Genomic DNA, 20,370 nt, shown 5'->3' on the forward strand with positions numbered 1-20,370 from the left:
TAGCACGCCTGGAAAACTTCTGCTGGAGGAGAGAGTGGAAAGCAGAGGCGGGGACACCCGATCCTTGTGGGACAAAGGTGCTGGGCCTGCAGAGGGTGACGAGGAGAAGCTCCCGGCCAGCAGCCCCCAGTCACATCTCCCCCAGGCTCCCCGCTCCCTCCACTGCTTCTTTCTAACCATACCAGACCACAGCACAACGTAAACCAAGAGGTTTTTATTTAAAAAAATCTGGAAAACAAATGAACAAACAACAACACACTTGAAAACTTGACTAGTGTTACCTTCCAGAGTAAATACAAAAGGTTTACAAGGGCATTCTATAAAAACATGAGTACAGAACAAGGCACTTCCATTAAAAGAAAGTATGAAGTCAAAGATAAACTGGAAACCCAGAAGCAACAAGTCCTCATCTTCTGCCTGGATTGACGATGAGTTATTTTCTACAGTGGCTAGAAACCTCGTTTTACTTCTGTGAAGGCAAAGCACAAAACTATCTCTGTATTAAGATCTTAAAAGATCTGAAACCTTCAGCCCATCAACTGGCAAATCTTGATGGACAAGACTTGTTGAACTCAGTCATCTGACAGGGAGATCTGCAGGAAAATCCCCACTCAGGAGGGAGTACAGATTTTTTTTGAGACCACTTTCATATCTTATGTTGTGGTATACTCCATACAGGATCACCCCAGGGTTCATCGTCATCACAGCTTACCTGTCATCCAAGTGATTAACGCAGAACAGAGTCTAAAAAAAACCCTTAGTTCCCCCTTCAAAGGGCATGTTTCCTTTGGGAACAAAAAGCTCAGAACATGACTGGAGTGTTGGTCACAGGCTGCCCTTGGCTGCTGGGCAGGTCAGCCCTGAAACCTTGAGGACAGACACGGTGAGTGAAGCCTCTGACAGTGTATTAACAGTCCCAAGAACTTGTGTTTCTAATCAATCTTGCATCTGTAGCAAAAAGGGGAAGAAAAAAAAAGTCTTCTCCTACAAGGGGAATCAGCATGGCTCTAGTTTCTCCCCAAAAAAAGAAATCCAGATTTGCACAGCAAAATGCTAAGGAGGAGGAGGTAAGGCAAGGCATTATTTACAAAAGCTGAACAGCTTAACCTGTAACAATTTACATCCCTTCACAAGCATTTTCCCATCATAACAAACACAAATTAACATGAAACTGTTTTTGTTTCAAACCAGGCTGAAATCTGTTCAAAGAGTAGTCAAACAGTCCACATAACATTCAAATTTGCTCTTAAAACAGAAGATCTGAGAGTCAGGTCTTCTGTTCCTTGAACAACATCAGGAGAATAATCTCAGGTCAGCAGAAGTTCCACAGAAACGAGACAACCCTTGAAACAGGGGCTGTTTCTGACCACCGGACCCCACAGCTCATGCTCAGAGCGCTCTCCAGTCGATGGGCTTCTTGCCGGATTTCTTCAGCAATTCGTTTGTCTTAGAGAAATGCCGACAGCCAAAAAAGCCCCTGTTCACAGAGAGAGGCGAAGGGTGAACCGTCTGCAGGACGTGGTGGCGCTTCTGTGAAAGGTAAAAGGAAAAAATCATTAGATCTGCACAGTTTTAGCTCCCGGGATGAGGCTGGCTGCTCCATTTCCTAGCAAGCAGCTGTAATTTCCTCTGCACATTTCCTCGGCCATCAGACCGAGGAAGGAAGACCCAAAATCCCAGCCATGAAGGCAGAAACTTTTGTCCCACTGAGCAGAGGCAGGAGGAGTGGCTGTGCACAGAAACAATAACACCCAGCCCATTTTTTCAGTTGCTGTAATCCTAACAAATTTTACACTTATTCACAAGCCCCTTCCTAGAAATATCCTGTCTGGGTCATCAACTGGAAGCTCTTCTCACAACAAGAGGTTACACTTGCTCCACTTTTGTTGCTTAATTCTGGCAAAGACCAAGCTAGAACAAAAATGCAATTAAGCTTGACAGCAGAGTTCAAGCAGGGAGAAAAACTCAACTCTGTAAGGAAACTGCCCTCTAGTGTCCACCACTCAACTGACCAAAAAAATAAAAAGGCTGAAGAGAAACAGGAATAATCTGTACCCTGTCAATAGAGCTGCCTTTCTTCTGCGCGTAGGCTCCCCAGAGCATGAAGACAACGCCATCCAGGTTCTTGTTCAGCCAGGACACCACCACATCTGTGAACTGCTCCCAGCCCTTCTCCTTGTGGGAGGTGGCCTGGTGAGCTCGCACCGTGAGGACAGCGTTGAGCAGGAGCACACCTAGCACACAAACAAAGCCACGTTAACTGCTGGTTCCTGCTTCCCCTGAGAAATGAGGAATAACTGGAGCTGTTCCTACGATCTCAGGGAATTTACCTTGCTTGGCCCACCCTGTTAGATCTCCATGACCAGGGTGAGTGAAGTCTTCAATATCATTAGACAGCTCCTTGTAAATATTTTCTAAACTGGGGGCAGGAAGGGAAGAAAAAAAGATTTTAAATTATGCTTGAGGCAAACTAATGATCTGGTATTTAGATATTCAGCAAAACTTGTAAGATAAGATACCTTAGAATCTTTATTCAATTTCTACCTAAGTTACTATTACTCCTCGTGGGAAAATTAGATCTTTGCCTTTCCTACCAGTTATCAAGCAAGCCCCAACCTTGCAAGTGCTTCCAGCAGCATGCAAGTGTCATAAATTCACAGCCAACAACTAAGACACACCTGCGCTCTTGGAAGGGCACGTTTAAAGATAAGAGCACACAGCACCGCTTACTGCTCTTACACTGAACAATGACATTATTGATCTTAATTTAATCATTTAAGATAACGCAGCCCTTTGTAGCAGCTGGGCAACAAAGCCTCTTTGTGTTCCTAGCTAGATGCTTTAGGAGAAGGTCTCAGCACCACAGGTGTAAATTTATGTCTAAGCATGTTCTTCAGAATACCATATCCAGAGAATTATGCATTTTTTCAAAATGATCTTTCCTCTAGGCAATGCACAACTCAAGTTTCAGCAGCTGTGACACATCCCCTGTCAACGATCTGACTTGCAGCCATGAGTAACAGAATGAAATAATTTGTAAATAAAAGTACTCCTGCAAACTGAGTACTGCCATACCTGGGCGGAGGTGGAACAGGTTTCTGGACACTGAAACAGAGCCCATGAGCTTGATTAGGTCCATGATAAGGATCTTGTCCCAAGATCACAACCTTCACCTGAAAGCAGAGCTTCATTATAACTGGGTTGCAATCAGCATTATTGCCAAAAGAGGAGAAAAAGCTTACAAGCAAGCTCTATCCTAAAAAAGTCAGACAAAAACCCAAAGAACTGACATACCTCACTACACACAAGTTAAGGAACACAGCCCCTACCTAAGTCTAACCTCACTGCAGCTTTTCTGCCAAGATTATGGAAGTACTTTGAGTACAAAGGACCAAAGCTTTCAAAAATCCACAACACTATGAGGGTATTTTCCAAGGAAGTTTCCTTAAATTTGAATTTTATAACACATTCACAGTGATATCCACTATTACAAACACAGCTTATTGCCAAGGGGATTACCTAAGAAAGCTACATATATTTTTTAGTTACAGTTCATTAAGAGAGCGGAAAAAAGCACGAGGTACAAGATGTGAGAACAGGCACCACATTATGCTGGTAACACTAAAAATAAGGTCAAAAGCCCCACTGCAATTCTAAGGGAAAGCCCACAGCCAGTAATAAAACACCAAAAACGAACTTGGGTGTGGGAGGAGACCAACAGAGCGGGACCCATGGGTGCCATGAGCCAGCAGCACCCACACTGGGGCATCCCCCAGGACCCCACAGCAGTGTCTGCACCCCCCCTAGAGACTGAGACCCCCGCAGCCCCACTCACATCCCTGATGTCGCACATCTGCGTCCAGGTGAAGACCTGCTCCGGGGGCGGGTACACGGTGTGCCGCTTCCTCTCCTCCGCCACGAAGGCCATCAGCTGCGGGCAGAGCGAGTGGCTCAGCAGGGACCGGGGGCAGGGAACCGGGACAGGAACCGGGGACCGGCCCAACGCTCACCTCTATGAAGTAGGGCTTGGAAAACTCCTTGGCCAGCTGCCTTCGCCAGCTCTCCCCGAAGCCCGGCGGCACGTTGCGGTCCGCCAGCCGCTGCAGCGCCGCCTCCTTGTTCCTGCGGATCCGCTCCAGCTGCTCGGGGCTCAGCGGCGAGGCCGCGCCCGCCTCGCTCCCTTCGGCCTTCGCCTTCTTGGTGGCGGCACCGGCCTGGAAATAACGAGAGAAAAGGCGGCTGCAGAGCGGGCCCAGCCTCGGCCCGAGCAGCCCGGGCGCCATCCCGAGCCCGAGCCGTTCCGCGCCCCGCTCCGCCCCGCTCAGGGCGGCCCCGCGCCCCACGCGGCTTTTTCGCGGCAAAACAGCGCCGCGCCCCGCCCCCTCGGCGCGCTCTAATTTTCCTATTGGCCGCGGGCACAGCCCGCTCTTTCCTATTGGCCAGCGGCAGCGGCGCGGGGCAAATCTACCTAGCAACCGCGCCGCGAGGATTCCCGCGAAACCCACGGGGCGCGGGCTCCTTTGGCGGGGCAGCAGCGCGGCGTGGGGACGGGACCGGAGCCCCGCATCCCCCCGGGACACCGGTGCCCTGCACCCTCCCCCAGCGCCCCATACACCCTCAGCTCCCCCCCCAGCAGCCGCTCCCCGCATCCCTCTCCCCATCACCTCCTCATCCCCGTCCGGCTCCGGGGAGCGGCTGCGCTTCCTGGCGGGCGCGGTGCCGAAGAAGGAGAGCAGCGTGCGCTGCCCGATCATGGTTGCAGCGGAGCCCCCGAGCAGCAGCAGCAGCGAGACCCGCGTGGGTTGGGGAATTTGGCGATTTGGCGCCAAAACCGGACGCGGGGGCGGGGCTTGCGGAAGGGGGCGGGGCTCCGGGCGCGCGCGCGCGCATCCGCAGCGCGGGGGCACCGATGGCGGGGGCGTGCGGGAAGAGGGCGAGGCTGGAGGAGAAAGAGGCGGAGGGGGACGGGGGTGGGGACGGGGGGGCCGTGCCCGTGCCCGTTCCCATGCTGCCGCCCCCCCCCTGCCGCCAAATCCGCGGGCAGGGCCTGAGCTGCGAGTACCGGCTGCTGTTCGGCCCCGCCGAGGCGGACGGCATCCTGCGGAGGCTGGAGCAGGACGTGCGGTACCTGCCCGGTGAGAGCCCCGGAGCCTTCTTCCCCGAGCGGGGAGGAGAAAGACAGGGGGGCGGCTGGCAGCTGCTGCATGCAGGACCCGGGATCTCAGGGTGGTGGCACCCCAGGGTGGTGGCAGCCCCTGGGAGAGGGGTGCGGAGCTCGCCCCGACCCCTTTGCCTCTCGTTTGAGCAGATGAACAGAGCAAGCTGCACGTCTTCGGCAAGTGGCACAGCATTCCCAGGAGGAAGGCGGTGTACGGAGACCCCGAGCTGAAGTACACGTACTCGGGGGTCACCTTTTCTCCTGAGCCCTGGATCCCAGTTCTGGACCACATCAGGGAGCGCGTTGCCTCGGTCACAGGGCACAACTTTAACTTTGTGCTCATTAACAGGTACGTCAGATGTCCAACTGCATCAACCGTGCCAATAGTTCACTGAAAAATTGCTTGGCATTCATTTTATGGAACTGGGAGAAGAATTAATTATTGCACTTACAGATACAAAGACGGTCTGGACCACATAGGAGAACACCGAGATGATGAGAAGGAGCTGGTTCCACGCAGCCCCATCGCCTCTGTGTCCTTCGGGGCCTGCAGGGACTTCGTTTTCAGGCACTGTGAGTCCCGAGGAAAAAACGCCAAGCGCCGCATCGAGCCTGTCACGCTGCAGCTAGCCCACGGCAGCCTGCTGATGATGAAGTACCCCACCAACGTGTACTGGTACCACAGCCTGCCCATCCGCAAGAGGGTGCTTAGTCCCAGAATCAACCTGACATTTCGGAAAGTGATGGCTATAGACAAGTGAGATACTCAGTGATCAAGTCTTTAGACTCTGAAAATGAAGGTTTTCTTCCCCAGTATGGCTGCCAGTTTCTGCCTCAAAGTCTTTGACAATCCAAAGCATTAAACCAGAAGAGTAGATAGTATTCCTGGTAATTTACTAATAAATACTGCAACTATTAATCTGCAGTACCAAGAATACTTTGTCGGTACACTGTTGCTGTAGTCCTGCTGACACGTACTTTTAATGAGTAATACCCTTGAGGAAGTTTGTTCTCATCTGATCTTAATCTATGCCCTTGTTCAGAAAGATTGAAATATTCTGTATTGTTGAGATAGGGGTGAAAGTTTGTAAGTTCTATAGAGTGAACCTATAAGCTGATAGGATTTGTTGCCTGACACTTTTCTATGTTCTGTCAATGAGCTACAGTTTGTTTTTAAAAATAAAATACAAATGGGACCACTGTGAAAGGAGGATTGCTAAGATATGAATAAAGTGAGTGCAATATGTTTTACAGTCACCATGATCTGTCTGCATCGATTCCTCTGTTGCTTTACCTCATCTGCTTGGATGGAAGACTGGGTTCTTTTGGGCAGCAGTGTGGTGGGAGAGGACTGGAGGATGCACGAGGTCCTGAGCCAGAAAGGGAACTGGTCCCTGTGTAACCAGGCTGTAAACATGTGAATTGCACTGGGCTGCAGCCTTCAGCAGTAGGTCTGGCAGGATTATGGAATTAACACGGATTAGACAGTTTGGAATGGATAATCCCCACTACCAGGAAGGGGGATATTTAGTGTGGAAAGCTGTGAGAATGCATCTTACCCAGAAAATGTGAAGTGCTGCTTCTGTCAGACGCACTGTACGCGGTCTGGCTTAGAGCTTGGGCTGTTTCAAGAAATTACCACCTGCAGACAGCTGCTTTTTCTATTAAGTTTGTTCATTTATTGCTACTGTACAGTTACAAAAATACCCTGAAGTGAAAACGCAACTCCAAACAGCAGTGCAGTGGTTTGACTCTAATATCATACATTTTTAAATAATACACAAAATAAAACAAGAAGAATCCAAACACAAAGATGTCACCTGGAGGGCCTTATCTGATGTTTTGTAACCTACGTTTCCTTCACACCTTTTCCACCATAAAAACTTGTGAGCAACAAATAATAATATTGGATGATCCTCATGTGCCTGCACAGAGCCCACTGACTTTGAAAGGTGAAGGCTGGGTGGGAAACTTCAGCAGAGGTCTTCGATTCTCCCAGTTGGCTGAGAGCATCCAGCACAGGACCAGGATTGAGGCACCAACAGTTGCCACCTTCCTCAGAGAGCTCCACCAGGACTGCCTACTGCTCCCCAACAGTGAACACCAGAACAAATGCAAACTATTCAGAACAAATTGCTGACTCATCCCTAAAGCCCTTGAGGAAGCTTTCAGAGTAGGTCTGCAGCTGAGTGAAAGCAAGCAGTTTATTAATGTCACATATCAACTATGCTCCCATACTCAAACTAGTCCCTGCTAGAAAGCAGCTCTTTGCAAAAAAAGACATTAAAGGTGCAAGTTTGCAGCACTGCATGGCTTTATGTTGCTGTTTTTTATGCCACGCTGATGAGTTTAAGACTGTTTATCTGTTGTGCGTATCTTCTGACTCACCTCCAGCATTGCTGCTTTCTAACCAAATGACCTGTTCAAATTAACATAAAATTCACAGTTTAAAACCCTTAAACAGACCCTACTAGGAACAGATAATGCAGAATATATGCTATTGGCAGTGGAAATGGTTGAGGTACAAATTGAAGACCTGCTGGAGCTTTGCAGGATGTTTTCCCTTCGGTGACCCCCAGCTCTGCTTTACAGAATTCCTACCACACACCCGTGCTGCTCAGAACAGAGGGGTCTCTCCCCTCTTCGCTTCCCCAAGTCTGTTAGATCTTAGTTCAGGTCATTTTTGGCATTTTGCATCCTTTTTTTTTTAGTATTATTTTTTTCCTTAACTTAAAAAAGTTAAAACCATGCTACTGTTGATGCCCTAGCCTAAAAAGGGAGGCTCCTTCTAATTAGTTTGTCGACTTAGAGCATTTTACGTACTATGAACATTACCTGGAGGAGGAGTTGTGATCCACACTCTGCAACAACGTGACTGTAGTAAATATTTGTTCACTTACATCTATTACCACTCCTATTTCAGCTGGTTTTGAGCCTCCCATTAAGGAACTTGAATGCCTGTGAGTTTTATGTAGTGATACCAATATAGGAAGGGGAAAGCTGTCTTAAAAAACTACTAAGACAGTTGTTACCAGCTGGAAACTTAGTTGCCGCTATATACTGAAAAACCTAGTCTGAGAAATTAGGTCTTTTTCCTCCAAGCAACAAGGATAGAAAAGAGCTAAAAACAGCCTACTTACTTAATTCCGAATAAATTAAAAAGTCAAAAGTAGCTTTTGCTTCTCCTTTCCTGCTTTGTTTGGGATTTTTTTTTTTAAACACATCGATCTAGAGCAGCAAAGTACAACTTCCATGTACTTTGCAGGTCTCTCTGTGTATGGAGACCTGCACATCTAACGCAGTGACAGCCTTTCCAGACTACTTCACCAGACAAGCTCTCATCACTCCTGATTCATTTGCAGACACTCTAACGAGGATGCTTGGGCTGCTATATATCTTAGCTCACAGTCACAACCAGCATAAGCCCTAATGCTCAGCTGCAAGCCTGACTACGTATATCTGAATGGTTGATGGGAAATGATGGTTTGCAACGTTAAAATAGGAAGGGCGCATCTAGAACACCAATTACAGTAGCCTCAAAGTAACGGCATTAAAAGTTGTAGTCCATACTACAAGCAACAGTATTCACAGTTTCATAATGACCAAGGAAATTACAATACTGATTGCTAACAAAAGCTTCCGTCTCTTCATTTCACCTATAGAGCAAAGATATAGGGCAACAAATCAGGGCGTCAGCTCTTCATTGATAAAAGAAATCGATCTTTTCTCCTGGAAAAAGGAAACTGCAGTTTGAATCAGTAAAAGTATTTGTGATGTATAAAGAACTGAAATCTTAAGGAAAACAGTGAAGAGGGAAATAGGTTTTTGGATTGTGCATATTACGTAGAGATGCCTTGTTTTATTCATTAGCTGCGATATCAAAAGAAACCTTGTTTGTTCATAATTCATCCCATCATCTTGAGACATTTATCAGAACACAACTGACAAGCAGTGGACTCAGACAATGGTAACCTAACTGTTCAAATGAGCTCAAGGCACTTTGTTTCTCAAGTCATTGCCTTTGATAACAGTAGCTTCCCATCAGCTGCTTCTGGGGCTCCCTTGTTCAGAAATGTCTGCAGTGAAATGTATCGGATTAAAAGCATCTCCCTTTGAAAATTTACATGTCAGGATAGGGAATGTGGCCCTGGGAAGTCTGCTTGAAATGTCTGCTTTAGAGCTGTGATGTTGACAAAATTACTACCTAACAGAATAAATGCTTCTGTCATACAAATACGTTTTGGACTGCACAACGTTAGCAGACCAACTTTGGGTAGCATCATTTTGGTGCAAAACAACTCCCACAGGAGCCAGCCGTTGCCATAGAGGGAGGGGAAAGTTAAAGGGCCTGTGGTGGATTATTTGCATAACAGACAGGAGGTGCAACGAGGATCTCAGAGGAGTTTTGGCAGTTTTTGTCCTCTTTCAGTTCTCAATCATTCCTCAGCCCTCAGCTCCAAACGTTGGTGCTGTACCTTCGAGTGCACACGCTCGTAAAAAAGCAAGTAAGCACTGGAAGAAAGGACCTCCTGCAAACTGGCTTTGCGAACTGTGTCATCTGAAATCCATAACCACTGATTGCTGACAGACAGCGGGCTCTTTGAAGAAGGCGGAGAGCGGCGGTAAGTCACAAAGTGTCCAGAATGCATGTCTCCGTGGTGAACTACGACTGCCATCAGACGGTAAAGGTATACAGGGGAACTGGAGGAAAAACGAGAAAAAGGAAAGGGTCACCAGACCTCGTGGATCACACATACCTAACGAAGCTCTCTTTTGTGTTCTCTTCAGTTGCAATTTCTTTTTGGAGCAAATAGATATCTCTGTAAGAGATGTGCTGCTTCACAATTACTTTTCAGTATACTAAATCTTCTCTGCAGTGCTGCCTTATTCTGCTGAGAGAACCAAACCACTTGTTTTAAATGTTTAATGAACCAGAGGGCTACTACGTTTTGCACAGTGTAACTGATTTAATTTTTCAGCAATGTTTTCCATCAGACGTACCAACATGCCAGAGTTTAGTTCTTACAGCACTGACTGAACAGAAAAGTTATTCTAGAAAAATGTTGTTTTAAACTGAAAAGAAGTAAAGTTGTGTCAGGTAATCCACAGATGACAATGGGTGTACTTTCAAGGACTTGCTCTACATGTACAACTGTCTTCAGAACAGATGTTTGGCACAAAATGCTTCCAGGCTACAGAGACTGCAGGAACTGTTCCCCATGGGAATAATAAGCAATGAGAGACAGAAGAAATATTATAGAACTATCATTGGTCACAGACAAGAAAACAAGTGAACCTTCTCAAAAGCCAAGAAAACACACTATCAGCAGAAGCATCAAGACTGGATTTACAAAGTAGAATCATTGCAGCTGCAACTTAAATTGAGCTTTACAATATAATTGTAAAGAAAAATCTGTAAGAGTTTTAAGATTTTCTTGCAGTAATTATAAAAAAAGTAAAAGGAAGGGGTAGTAGAAAAACAGTAAAAATAAGAATATGAGTATTCAAAAAAATGACTGCTGCATCATCAATCATAGAAAGAAGATTGAATTTTGCTTGTAATATGCTATACTCTTTTATAGTAGCAGAGAAATGAAGCCAAAGACAACCACTAAAACTCAGCCAAGAGAAGAGCAAAAAAATTCTGCACAGGAGCTAGAATAGATGTTAAATTCCATGACTACAGAGCTTTCTACTAAAGACGGAAGAAAACATAATTTGCACATATAGAAATACAAACAGGGTACACATTTCTCACTTACCTGCATTCAGGGAATGCAGCGAGTGGAAAAGTTCCCGAGGACATTAAAAACGAAGTGGAGCAGGCACCATTCATAATGAGCGATTTAGTACCATGTGTCTGTTCTGCATCTGCAAAAAAAGTAGACATCCAGTAATTTAACTTAAGATTGCTAATAACTGTTTCTGTTTCTACTCTATCTAAAAAGTATTGTGAAGTACTGTGAAAGTATCTTGCTTGATTTGCTACATTAGCACAATCCCTTAGCAATGAGAGGAGTATAATATAAAAATAATTGCCACTGCCCTTGGATATGACACATGTGAAAAGGGCCATGTGTACAAAATCCAAAATAAGTAAAAAACCCCAAGTTGCCTAAGTTGTAGATTTACTACAGCTAGATTTTCCAGTTGCTTTCTAAGAAGTCACCATTCCAAGCATCCCTTCTGCGCCATTTCTGAAGCCTCAGAAGAGATCACTAACAAGCTAATCACTAGGACTTCCTGAGGGCAACGTTCATCAGTCCTTTGGATCTAAAACATGTAAGTTCTTCACTATATGGCTTTTATTTGTTTCTATGTTTTTTAATATCCAATAGAAGCAAATTCAGTAATTAAAACTGAACTTTAAGCCTGGAACAGGCTATCTCATTACTTGCTGGGAAACAGATTTCTACCTGTCCTCTTTGCACAGTTTAAGTAAAGATTCTGCTCTTAGAATGACGTTCTGCAGATCAGATGTTTTATCACTGAAATGGAGAAAGACCTGAATTATTTTACTTTCAAAATAAATACCTGAAGGTTTTACTGCTATCCCATCCTTTGTTCCAGGCTTTGTCTCTTCAGAGTTTTTCTGATTCAGATCATTCTGGCTTGGTTTATGAACAGGAATGTGGTATTTGTAGATGTCCATGATCAGAAACTCATTGAACTGTACATGTTCATGACGTTTCAGGGGTGTGCCTTGGTTTGACCAGCTCAGTCTTTGCAGATGGATACATAAACACTGGGGGAGCTTCAGCCAAGTTCCATACAAAAGGAAAGCCGAAATACATTTTAAATTAAGAGAAACAGCTGTTAAAGTTAAAAGCACACTAATGGAATGGGTAAGTCTAATGGATAAGGAAGAAAAAAAAAAATCAATGAACTGTTGTCTCTTTATGTATTCATCTACTCTATCTGCATTAAACTTATTGCAGTAGTATCCGTGAGTTACAATAAAAACTCACAGATTTTGAGATTTCTAATGATGCCATTACTGTTCACTAGGCAGTAGGACACCTCAGGTTAATCATTTTCTCCAAATGGCAGAAGAAAAAAAAAATCAATAAAAATATGTTCTTGTTCCTAAAAAGTGCATATCATTTAGCTTGTTGATCTGTGAGGTAGAAATGAGGACTGGAATTTGTTGCAGTGAGACATTTGCTAACACACAGTAAGTAATAGCTTTGCACAGTAAGAGTACATGGAAGAAAAATGTCAAGAAGTTATAAATATCTGACACTCGATGTCATGCCAGGACTAACCTTTGTCAATAAGTACATATTATTATTAATGACACCTAAGGCTCTATTAATTAGGCCAGTGCCCTGTTGTCCTCTGCGTTACATGATCACAAAGCAAGAAGAAACAAGAACTTCTAATGTAAATTGTACCTGCTGTTTAGCACCGTATTCTATTGTTTAAACCATCTGTATTTAGAACATTTTGAATTCTTTGAAATGTGCATTTGCAAAATATCACACAAATTTTATATATGAATCACTTTACTTACCAAGGAAATTAAGAATTAATGCAAGACACATGAACTGCAATTAAGCCAAACTCACATTTAAACACTTTGCTGAATAAAAGAAGAATATTCACATTTTTTAAGCTACAGAGTTGATGCTTTGCTGAAGCAAGGCCTCAATGACTACAAATATTTAACAAGTGTACTTTTTTTTTTTTTAAAGTTTAATATTAAAGTGAAATACCAAGCAGACATGAAGCAAACAAATCAAATAAAGAAAATACTGTTTAATAGCAAAAAACAGATTTGGAGGGTTAGCTTGCCTCACCTTCCCCAACTTTAATTGCTTAACAAATGTTGTTCTCTGGTTTTCTATGCTCTGTCCATTCAGAGTCCCTTCTGCCTGAATCTGCAGTCAAAGGGAAAAAAATAGTCATTTGATTACTTGTTCTATCCAGTTACACATAGTAATACTGCAGACAAAAGTAACTTTCTGTCGAGAGCTATGCTTAATTCATTAATCGCATATACAATTTTCCATGAATGTTTTCAAGAGCTGTTGGTCTATCCTAATGGATCACAGTTCTAACACAAAATTAAGCAGAAATGAGCATTTAGAAAACAAACCCAGTCTCCAGGTTTATGTGTTCTCTGCCTCTTCTGTTAGTTTTCAAACAAACTGTTTTGGATCTTTATTATCAAATTGTATTCACCTGTAAAGTACTGTTTAAAAATATCAGAACAATATCTTAAGTATTATCTAGATCCAAATAAAGCATTTTTAAATTGTCATATCATTAATAAATAAAGCTTAAAAAAAAAAAAAAGTGAGGTAGTAACTCCCTTTTAATCATAAGAAATCCCAGGAAGGCTGCAGGCTTTCCTGAAGTCACGAAACAAGGTATAGAAAACCAAAACCATAATTCTCAGTCAAGAAGGCTTGAAATTGAGCTAGAATGTTACATAAATTAACACTACATACTTTTGTGCAGTTGTCACACACAACATCCTTCACAGATTCAGAGGAGATGAAATGATGGAGGCAGTGATCCAGCGTCAGTGGACGACCCTTAGAACAACACCAACACCAAAATTATTTGCAGCAGTCTTAGGGTGCGTGCCATTTAATTCTGTGACAGTATTTCATAATCTCTGCCATAAGAACCATAAAATTGCAGATTTGCTTCTGGAGAAAACTGACTAACTGGCTGAGTATAAAAACCATATAATACAGCTAACTGTGGGGATTCTTCCTGAAGCTGGATTCCACGTGGAAAACATTGCAGCCTCTAGGTACAAGCAACAGCTCTAACTCCCTGCATGCCTCCTTTTGTGGCATTTTAAATCACAAATTCCTGGGCCTGTTGCTATTTTTCCTCCGAAGTTCCAGCACCTCTTGGGTCACTTTTTGCACTTTGTCTCTCTACACAGGAGAAATACAGCATTTCATTGAGTTTAGGCACTCCTTCCTATGCTTCCTTGTAGGATGTACTACATGCAGCCAGTGTGAATGGCATTATCTTCAATGATAGTATAAAATAAAACACAAATAGCAGAAGATGTGTCAGAATCCAAATCCTCTAGCTATCCAGGAGCATATTTTGGAGATAGAAGTCAGTTTCCATGAGCAAAAGTAGTTGTTTCTTGTCTGTAAAGATGAATCTCTAGCAGTCATTAGTTAACAAACTGTTACAGAACAAAGGTCCTGCACATTTTGCCCCAGAAATCTACAGTGTTTTGTCATTTAAAGTTTCTTCACAAAGCCCAAGGGAAACCAAAAAAATTTCTGGTTGAAATCACTTGATCTAAAAGACTGTATTGGGTAATAGCGTGCTATTGCTGCAGAGACAGAGCACTTGAAGGTCACCTTCTGAGGCTGCCAAAAACACACGGCCCTTAGGATACGATCTGGTCTGTTCAAATTACGACGAAAGGACCAAACACGTCACCAGGAGAAAATTACTGGTGTCAAAGTCACACTTGTTGTACTAACTAATAATTTGCCATATCACATTCCTGGTAAGGTACTGTGTTAGCCCAACAGGATCATTTATAAAGACAATAAAATAAACTCTAGCTGCTCATTTACATGGACTGTAGCAGCTTAAAAAGACACTAGTGAAGATAAAGCTATGATGACAAGGCAGTAGATAGACCAGTTGGATCATCAATAACAGATACATACCCACACAGCTGCTGGGATACTCAGTGAGAGACTGTCAAAGGTATCATACCTCACAGGACTCTGCAAGAGAATATTTCACATCCTGTGAGCAAAAGGCTACAACAGACCATAAAAACACAAAACCAACCAACCACACAACACTGTCACACAAGACAAATGTATACCTTCTGCTGTCCACATGTATCTGGTGGAATAGGGTCAACAACACCCACGTTCCCCACTGCAGTGCTAGGAAATACCCAGTGCAGTGCACAAGGTGCTGCTCTGCCTGTTTCTACTGAAGCTGCCCCTGCTCACTTAAATTTGTTTGCAAGTTTTTGAAAAATAAAAGTACTAAATGTACTCTTATAGTTTGACCTATGAATGAGATTTAATTTCTGTATTTTTTTTTAAATCTAGATTTTCTTCATCTCCTTACTCTGCACAAATTAAATTGCAGTCTAGTTTTCCAATCTCAATCCTGCATGCTGAATGAATAGCTAGTCCTAATCCACGTGAGTGGATTTTCAGGTATGATATTGTGATACTGGATAATAAATGTAGTAAGACACTTATTGGCTGCTATCCCCAGAAAGTGAATCACACTTCATTTTCTTCAGTATGTCTAGTGATACGTTCTTGTTCATCACCAATGCCATAAGTAGCTAGTAAAGTAAAAGCTGTGAGTCCCGCAAACCTCTGAGCTTAAACCTGCTATGTTGCAAACAAGGGATGATGATTTCACTTCAGAATGCACTCTGAATCTCAGGCATCCTTTTTCACATATAGATATTACCAGACACACTTTGTTTTACCTGGTGTTCACAGTGTTTGCAAACCATGTTGCTAGTCAGCCTTCCATGAAAAGGATGCTGAGACTTCCAGCGATTTGACATAGGAGGAAGAGACCCTGAAATACAAAATTGAAATTGCCCTTTTATTTTCAAAACATCCATGTTTATCACTGTAATCCCCCCTCCTTGACCCACAGCAACAAAAGTAACTGCTCTAAAACACATTCTGTCCCACTGACAAATAATTAGTGGCATTTTACAGCTGAAGGGGAAATGCAATTCAGTCCAACAAAGACAAAGTGAATACACTATGACTTAATATTTTGATTTCAGGATGACAAAAAAACAACATACCTCTCGTTCTGCAGGTTATTTGCTTTTGAGTTATTTCTGGCTGCTACAGGGGAAGATAAAAGATTCATTAACTCCACCTCAGAAAACCTCAAGTATTAAATACGTTCTTATTTCATGCCTGATATACCTTTCTTCTGTTAGAACAATTGTATAAATTTAAGTGTCATCATATTTCAAAACAAAAAAAAAATGGTGCACAATAAACTTCTAAGTTGCAAAAAATAACACTTCTAATAAAAGGAACAATTAACCTATGGAATTCTCTGCCTGAGAGTACTGAAATAAAAGCTTAACAGATTTGATAGACTTAAATATATTTTAGACAAAAAGATAAATATCTTCTGTCAGCATAAAGCCGACCACTAATATTGCCAGATAAGCTACAACTTCATCTCCAAATGGATTATTCCACAAGCATCCACTCTGCAGTTCTGAAACCTCTTTCATCTGTCAGGTCTTACAGATAAGACAAATTGGTTAGGTGGATTGCTGTTGCATGCTAGTACTTCAATCCCTATAGTCAATGGATTTAGGGATGCAAAAGGCCACACGAAAGTGGGATCAGTATAAACTCAAATACATTTGCTTTCAAACTTTTTTTTTTTTTTTTGCCTGACCTATTAATTCATTTCTATCACAGCAATAAAGAGCTTTGTAAATGAAATTAAAACAACTTCAGTTTCTAATCAAACACTTTATACTTGACATAACCAGGAATCCAGGCAGACTACCAAGGAGATTTAGGAACTTCTGCTGTTAATGAAATATCAGTAAATAAGTCACCTCCAGTGAATGCACATCAAACAAATGTGTGACACGTGGCTGACGATCCCGTTCATCTTCCAACGAGGAGGTAAGTACATGAAATAGTTCATGAGCATCCTATTAAGTAGAGGTATAAGATTTAGAGAAAGCAAAACCAGAAGAAATCCACACACACACCAAGAGTACTAATGCTCACATGACTACATCACTGCACTAAGCAATTAAAGGAAAAAATACTGCTTAGAGCCCATCTTACACCTTAATAGCAATCATTTGTACATCCACTGCAATTTTGGCAAAAAGTGTTTTATATGAAGCTGAACTTCATAACATCACACATTATTAATAATATTCTGCCTTGGATAAATTCAAAAGGTACGAAAATCCTTGGAGGAAAAAAAAATGGATGCACAAATGCCAGCTTCCTCGGGCTTCAATAAAAGCATCATTGAAATCTGTGCTATTTGTTTTGGCTCTGAAACATAAAAGAAGGATACAACCGCATTTTGTGAATGAGATAATTGATTCGGTTCGCTGGCCAGCTGGATTCACTTAGTGGCTGAAAATACTGAAAACAAAGCTTAGAAATCTTGTATGTTACATGCGACTGAATTTGGAAACGTTAGTGAAGAGGAGCTCATCCCTGCAAGCAGGGTGGGACTTTAGCATAGACCCTTACAGTATAGAGAAGTTAAGGCTGTCTGCCTTCTGTTTTAATATTACTGGCTCCAATTTACCAAATCTGGCCTAATTAAGTATGAGTTTTGAAGCAGACATGGTTTCCATAACAAATATATACGCAAACTGAAAGCACCATTCATTAATTACAGGATTGTTTTCCTTCACTATTTAAAGCAAACTTTTTGCTACAGCACAGATTTGACACCCACTGTTATTAGTACTATAGCTTCAGTTTTCTTTTATTCCTTATCTGAGCTGTGTACCAGGCGGTCTAGCTTGAATTTTGTAATCACCTGCTCTTCAAATGATGAGATCTGCCACCTGTAAATTCTTAGAACTTCTAATAAGCAGCTGGCATCCAGGACATCATCTTCCGGTACCTCTTGACAGGATAAAGCTAAAGACATTGAATTTTAAAATGTTAGGAGGTGCCACAAAGAACGGTTAGAACACAGATCTGTTCATTTTAGGATTTATGGTACTTAGGCGTAACTGATTGCCACAAAGTTATTCTTGATTAAGACAGACAGATGATGACAATCAAACTAGAATGTATTAATTAGCATTCTCACCTGACAGCGTCACAGACTGAATACAATTTTCCTCATCTAATACATATGCAAAATGAAAGGTTTCCTCAACTAACTGATATGGAGAGAATAAATAATATTAACACTGTCTGAAAAGATTCGTTTTATCCAACATAAAATGTATTTCATTTAATAGTCTGTATTTTTGACTAAATAGTAGGCTTAGAAAAAATGCTTAAACTGTATTATAAAGCATTAATTTTCCTGTATATAGATTTCTGAGTGCCCATCTAATTGAGATAGCATTTTCCTACTTATACTGAAACCATTTTTATACCATTTTCACCATTAATATTCTGTGAACAACAAATGCCTTAACCACATGTGGTTCCATAACCACATTTTCAACACCCCTGCTGCCCTCTATCTCAGTTTGTTCAACCTGCTGGCAAATGGCTTCTTCCAAACAGGGTGCAGGATGCTTGACTAGCTGCTGCTTCTTGATTGCCAGGTGAGTCAAACAAGACCTGAAACTTTCAGCTGTTGGCTATGGAAACAAACAGCTTCAGGCACACATGCAGTTGGGCCTTATATTACTCGGGCTTGGAACAAAAATACCTCTTAGATCTCTACCTGTCTGCAAAATTTGGTTAAATTTGGTCATTAAGTTCAAAGTTAATAGGAAGAAATTTAAAAAAAAAGAGGAATTAGGACCACCTGACCTTCCTTCCTTTGGAAATAAGACTTACAAAGAGTATTTATGCTAAGTATTTTCTTAGTTTATCACAACGTGAAAAAATTAAAGTACCTCTGAGGAGATGCAGCAAAGTGAGTGACAAGTATTGATGCTCGGCGGACTGGTTCTGCTCTGTCTTGTATTGTGCTGTAAATTCCTCCAGCCACTTGATGAAAGACGGACAGGAAGATAAGCCTTGCAGCAGAGAGTTCATAAAACAGGTGTTCCCTAAGTTCAGGAGGCCAGGTACGAGCCCTACAAATACATATGTATGAGTTTACACCATGAAGCCTAGGCAAACTTTACTATTTTTACTGGCAAGTGTTCCATTAGGTATTGAAATCACATTAAAATTACATTATTTCAGTTTATTTAGTGCCTGCACCTGCTGAAAACTAGAAGACTCCCATACACATGACAGCATCCTATAGCTATGTCCATGGTGGTCTCCAAGAGTTTCACCACTCCAAAAGCCTTTCTAAATTTTTGTTTGAAAAATATTCACTTTCCTGATAGGGATAGATTTTTCACTTTTCTGATACGAATAGATTTATATCAACAACGATAAGTTTCAGGATTATCTGCAGGTTTCTGTACAAGCGGGAATTTAAAGCTGTAAACGTTGGATCTTAACAGATAGAGGGTTGGGAGCCCTGGGGTCACCGCTGTGCCTCGGTGGAGTCTGGGGGGGCCAGGATCACCACACTGAGCCAAAATCTCGCCAGGGGCTGGCTCAGGGCACTTCTGTACAACCCCGCTTAGCCAGAGGCTTCCACTCACCTTGCACTGATGGCAACAAGAAGATATTTTGCACCCAAAAGCACAAAATAAGATAAAAGCCTTTACCTGCAGCACTTCAGCAACGAGCTTACCACAGAAGCGATACAAACATACTCCTGATAAGCCAAAATTTTTAAAAATAAACAATTTAAACAGCGAATATTTTACTATAGGAACAGAATTCCTTTTTCTACACCCATTTCTTAAGGCGTTACGTTCCCAAACGCAAGGAAAAGGGCCAAAAACGTCTCCCCAGCAGCAGCAAGGGATGAGGAAGCCGATAAACCGAACCCAGCGCGTCCCCACCTCTCCGGCGCCTCTTCCTCTGGGCGATGGGCCCCCACAGCACGTACACACCGGCGGCCAGCGCGGCCGCCAGCCCCCCGAGCACTCCCCAGCTCCTCATCGCCGCACCTGCAGCGGCCCCACGGGGCGAGCCGTGCCTAACGACGAGGCCTCGGCTCCCTCCCGGTGCCGGTGGAGGCGCCGGGCCCGGGCCTGACCTGGCGGAGCCGCCCCCGGCCCGCGGCTCCCCCTCAGCGCATCCCCCCCGCCGCCGCCACCGCGGAACCCGTCCCCGCGGGCTGTGGGGGAGGCGGACGGCGGGAGGGATGCGCCGGAAGTGCTGTGGGGGGCCCGTTTAGCGACCGGACCGCCCCTAGCAACGGTTGCTAAGGCCGCGGGAGGGCCTACGCGGCCTGGTTGAGCCCGGCCCGGTCCGGGCGCGGCCCGCGGTCGGAATTGGGCCCCGCAGCTCGGCCCGCAGCGCTGCCGCCTTGTGTCAGCAGCTGTTGGGATTCGGGGGTCTGTTAGCAAGGGGTGTGTTGGCGTCCGAGCAGCGCTGGCAGCCGCAGATGGCTCTTGAGGGATCTCACCTCGAGGTGGCAGCTGCTGAGCGCGGCTGTGGGGCTGCTGCTGCTGCTCGCCCTGCAAAGGA

General features: G+C 43.6%; 3 protein-coding genes across 4 annotated transcripts; 1 reads left to right on the forward strand and 2 right to left on the reverse strand.

Annotated features, from left to right (window-relative positions):
- Positions 1-199: 199 nt before the first annotated feature.
- Positions 200-4,831, reverse strand: UNG (uracil DNA glycosylase). The gene is made up of 7 exons (XM_068701162.1): positions 4,665-4,831; positions 4,011-4,214; positions 3,836-3,931; positions 3,076-3,173; positions 2,331-2,419; positions 2,056-2,234; positions 200-1,530 (listed from the first exon to the last, which is right to left on the reverse strand). Exons 1-7 carry the CDS (start codon positions 4,752-4,754, stop codon positions 1,390-1,392), a joined length of 897 nt encoding a protein of 298 aa, XP_068557263.1. The 5' UTR covers positions 4,755-4,831; the 3' UTR covers positions 200-1,389.
- A 40-nt stretch (positions 4,832-4,871) lies between these two features.
- ALKBH2 (alkB homolog 2, alpha-ketoglutarate dependent dioxygenase) lies at positions 4,872-6,421 on the forward strand. Its single transcript, XM_068701163.1, has 3 exons — positions 4,872-5,135; positions 5,309-5,507; positions 5,613-6,421. Exons 1-3 carry the CDS (start codon positions 4,910-4,912, stop codon positions 5,917-5,919), a joined length of 732 nt encoding a protein of 243 aa, XP_068557264.1. The 5' UTR covers positions 4,872-4,909; the 3' UTR covers positions 5,920-6,421.
- Positions 6,422-6,814: 393 nt separating this feature from the next.
- Positions 6,815-20,051, reverse strand: USP30 (ubiquitin specific peptidase 30). Of its 2 annotated transcripts, none has more exons than XM_068701159.1 (12): positions 19,740-20,051; positions 18,726-18,908; positions 17,681-17,784; positions 16,725-16,823; positions 15,942-15,981; positions 15,609-15,703; positions 14,815-14,874; positions 13,612-13,698; positions 12,958-13,038; positions 11,693-11,912; positions 10,921-11,029; positions 6,815-9,859 (listed from the first exon to the last, which is right to left on the reverse strand). In XM_068701159.1, exons 1-12 carry the CDS (start codon positions 19,837-19,839, stop codon positions 9,595-9,597), a joined length of 1,443 nt encoding a protein of 480 aa, XP_068557260.1. In that variant the 5' UTR covers positions 19,840-20,051; the 3' UTR covers positions 6,815-9,594. The 2 variants fall into 2 exon arrangements, with proteins under 2 accessions (XP_068557260.1, XP_068557259.1); XM_068701158.1 differs by having other exon boundaries at positions 15,942-15,984; positions 19,740-20,050.
- Between the last annotated feature and the right edge of the window lie 319 nt (positions 20,052-20,370).

The sequence above is a fragment of the Anas acuta genome, chromosome 17 (assembly GCF_963932015.1).
Source record: "Anas acuta chromosome 17, bAnaAcu1.1, whole genome shotgun sequence".
Lineage (NCBI taxonomy): Eukaryota > Metazoa > Chordata > Aves > Anseriformes > Anatidae > Anas > Anas acuta.

What these genes read in the sequence shown, in the direction of transcription:
- UNG (XM_068701162.1), bottom strand. Translation starts at nt 4,754, where the DNA reads ATGATCGGGCAGCGCACGCTGCTCTCCTTCTTCGGCACCGCGCCCGCC. An exon ending in AGATGTGCGACATCAGGGAT is followed by an intron (nt 3,174 to 3,835) that starts GTGAGTGGGGCT and finishes CTCTGCTTTCAG; the next exon opens with GTGAAGGTTGTGATCTTGGG. An exon ending in AACAGGGTGGGCCAAGCAAG is followed by an intron (nt 2,235 to 2,330) that starts GTAAATTCCCTG and finishes TTTGTGTGCTAG; the next exon opens with GTGTGCTCCTGCTCAACGCT.
- ALKBH2 (XM_068701163.1), top strand. Translation starts at nt 4,910, where the DNA reads ATGGCGGGGGCGTGCGGGAAGAGGGCGAGGCTGGAGGAGAAAGAGGCG. An exon ending in GGACGTGCGGTACCTGCCCG is followed by an intron (nt 5,136 to 5,308) that starts GTGAGAGCCCCG and finishes TCGTTTGAGCAG; the next exon opens with ATGAACAGAGCAAGCTGCAC. An exon ending in AACTTTGTGCTCATTAACAG is followed by an intron (nt 5,508 to 5,612) that starts GTACGTCAGATG and finishes TTGCACTTACAG; the next exon opens with ATACAAAGACGGTCTGGACC.
- USP30 (XM_068701158.1), bottom strand. Translation starts at nt 19,839, where the DNA reads ATGAGGAGCTGGGGAGTGCTCGGGGGGCTGGCGGCCGCGCTGGCCGCC. An exon ending in GAGGAAGAGGCGCCGGAGAG is followed by an intron (nt 18,909 to 19,739) that starts GTGGGGACGCGC and finishes ATGTATTTGTAG; the next exon opens with GGCTCGTACCTGGCCTCCTG. An exon ending in TTTGCTGCATCTCCTCAGAG is followed by an intron (nt 17,785 to 18,725) that starts GTACTTTAATTT and finishes CAATGTCTTTAG; the next exon opens with CTTTATCCTGTCAAGAGGTA.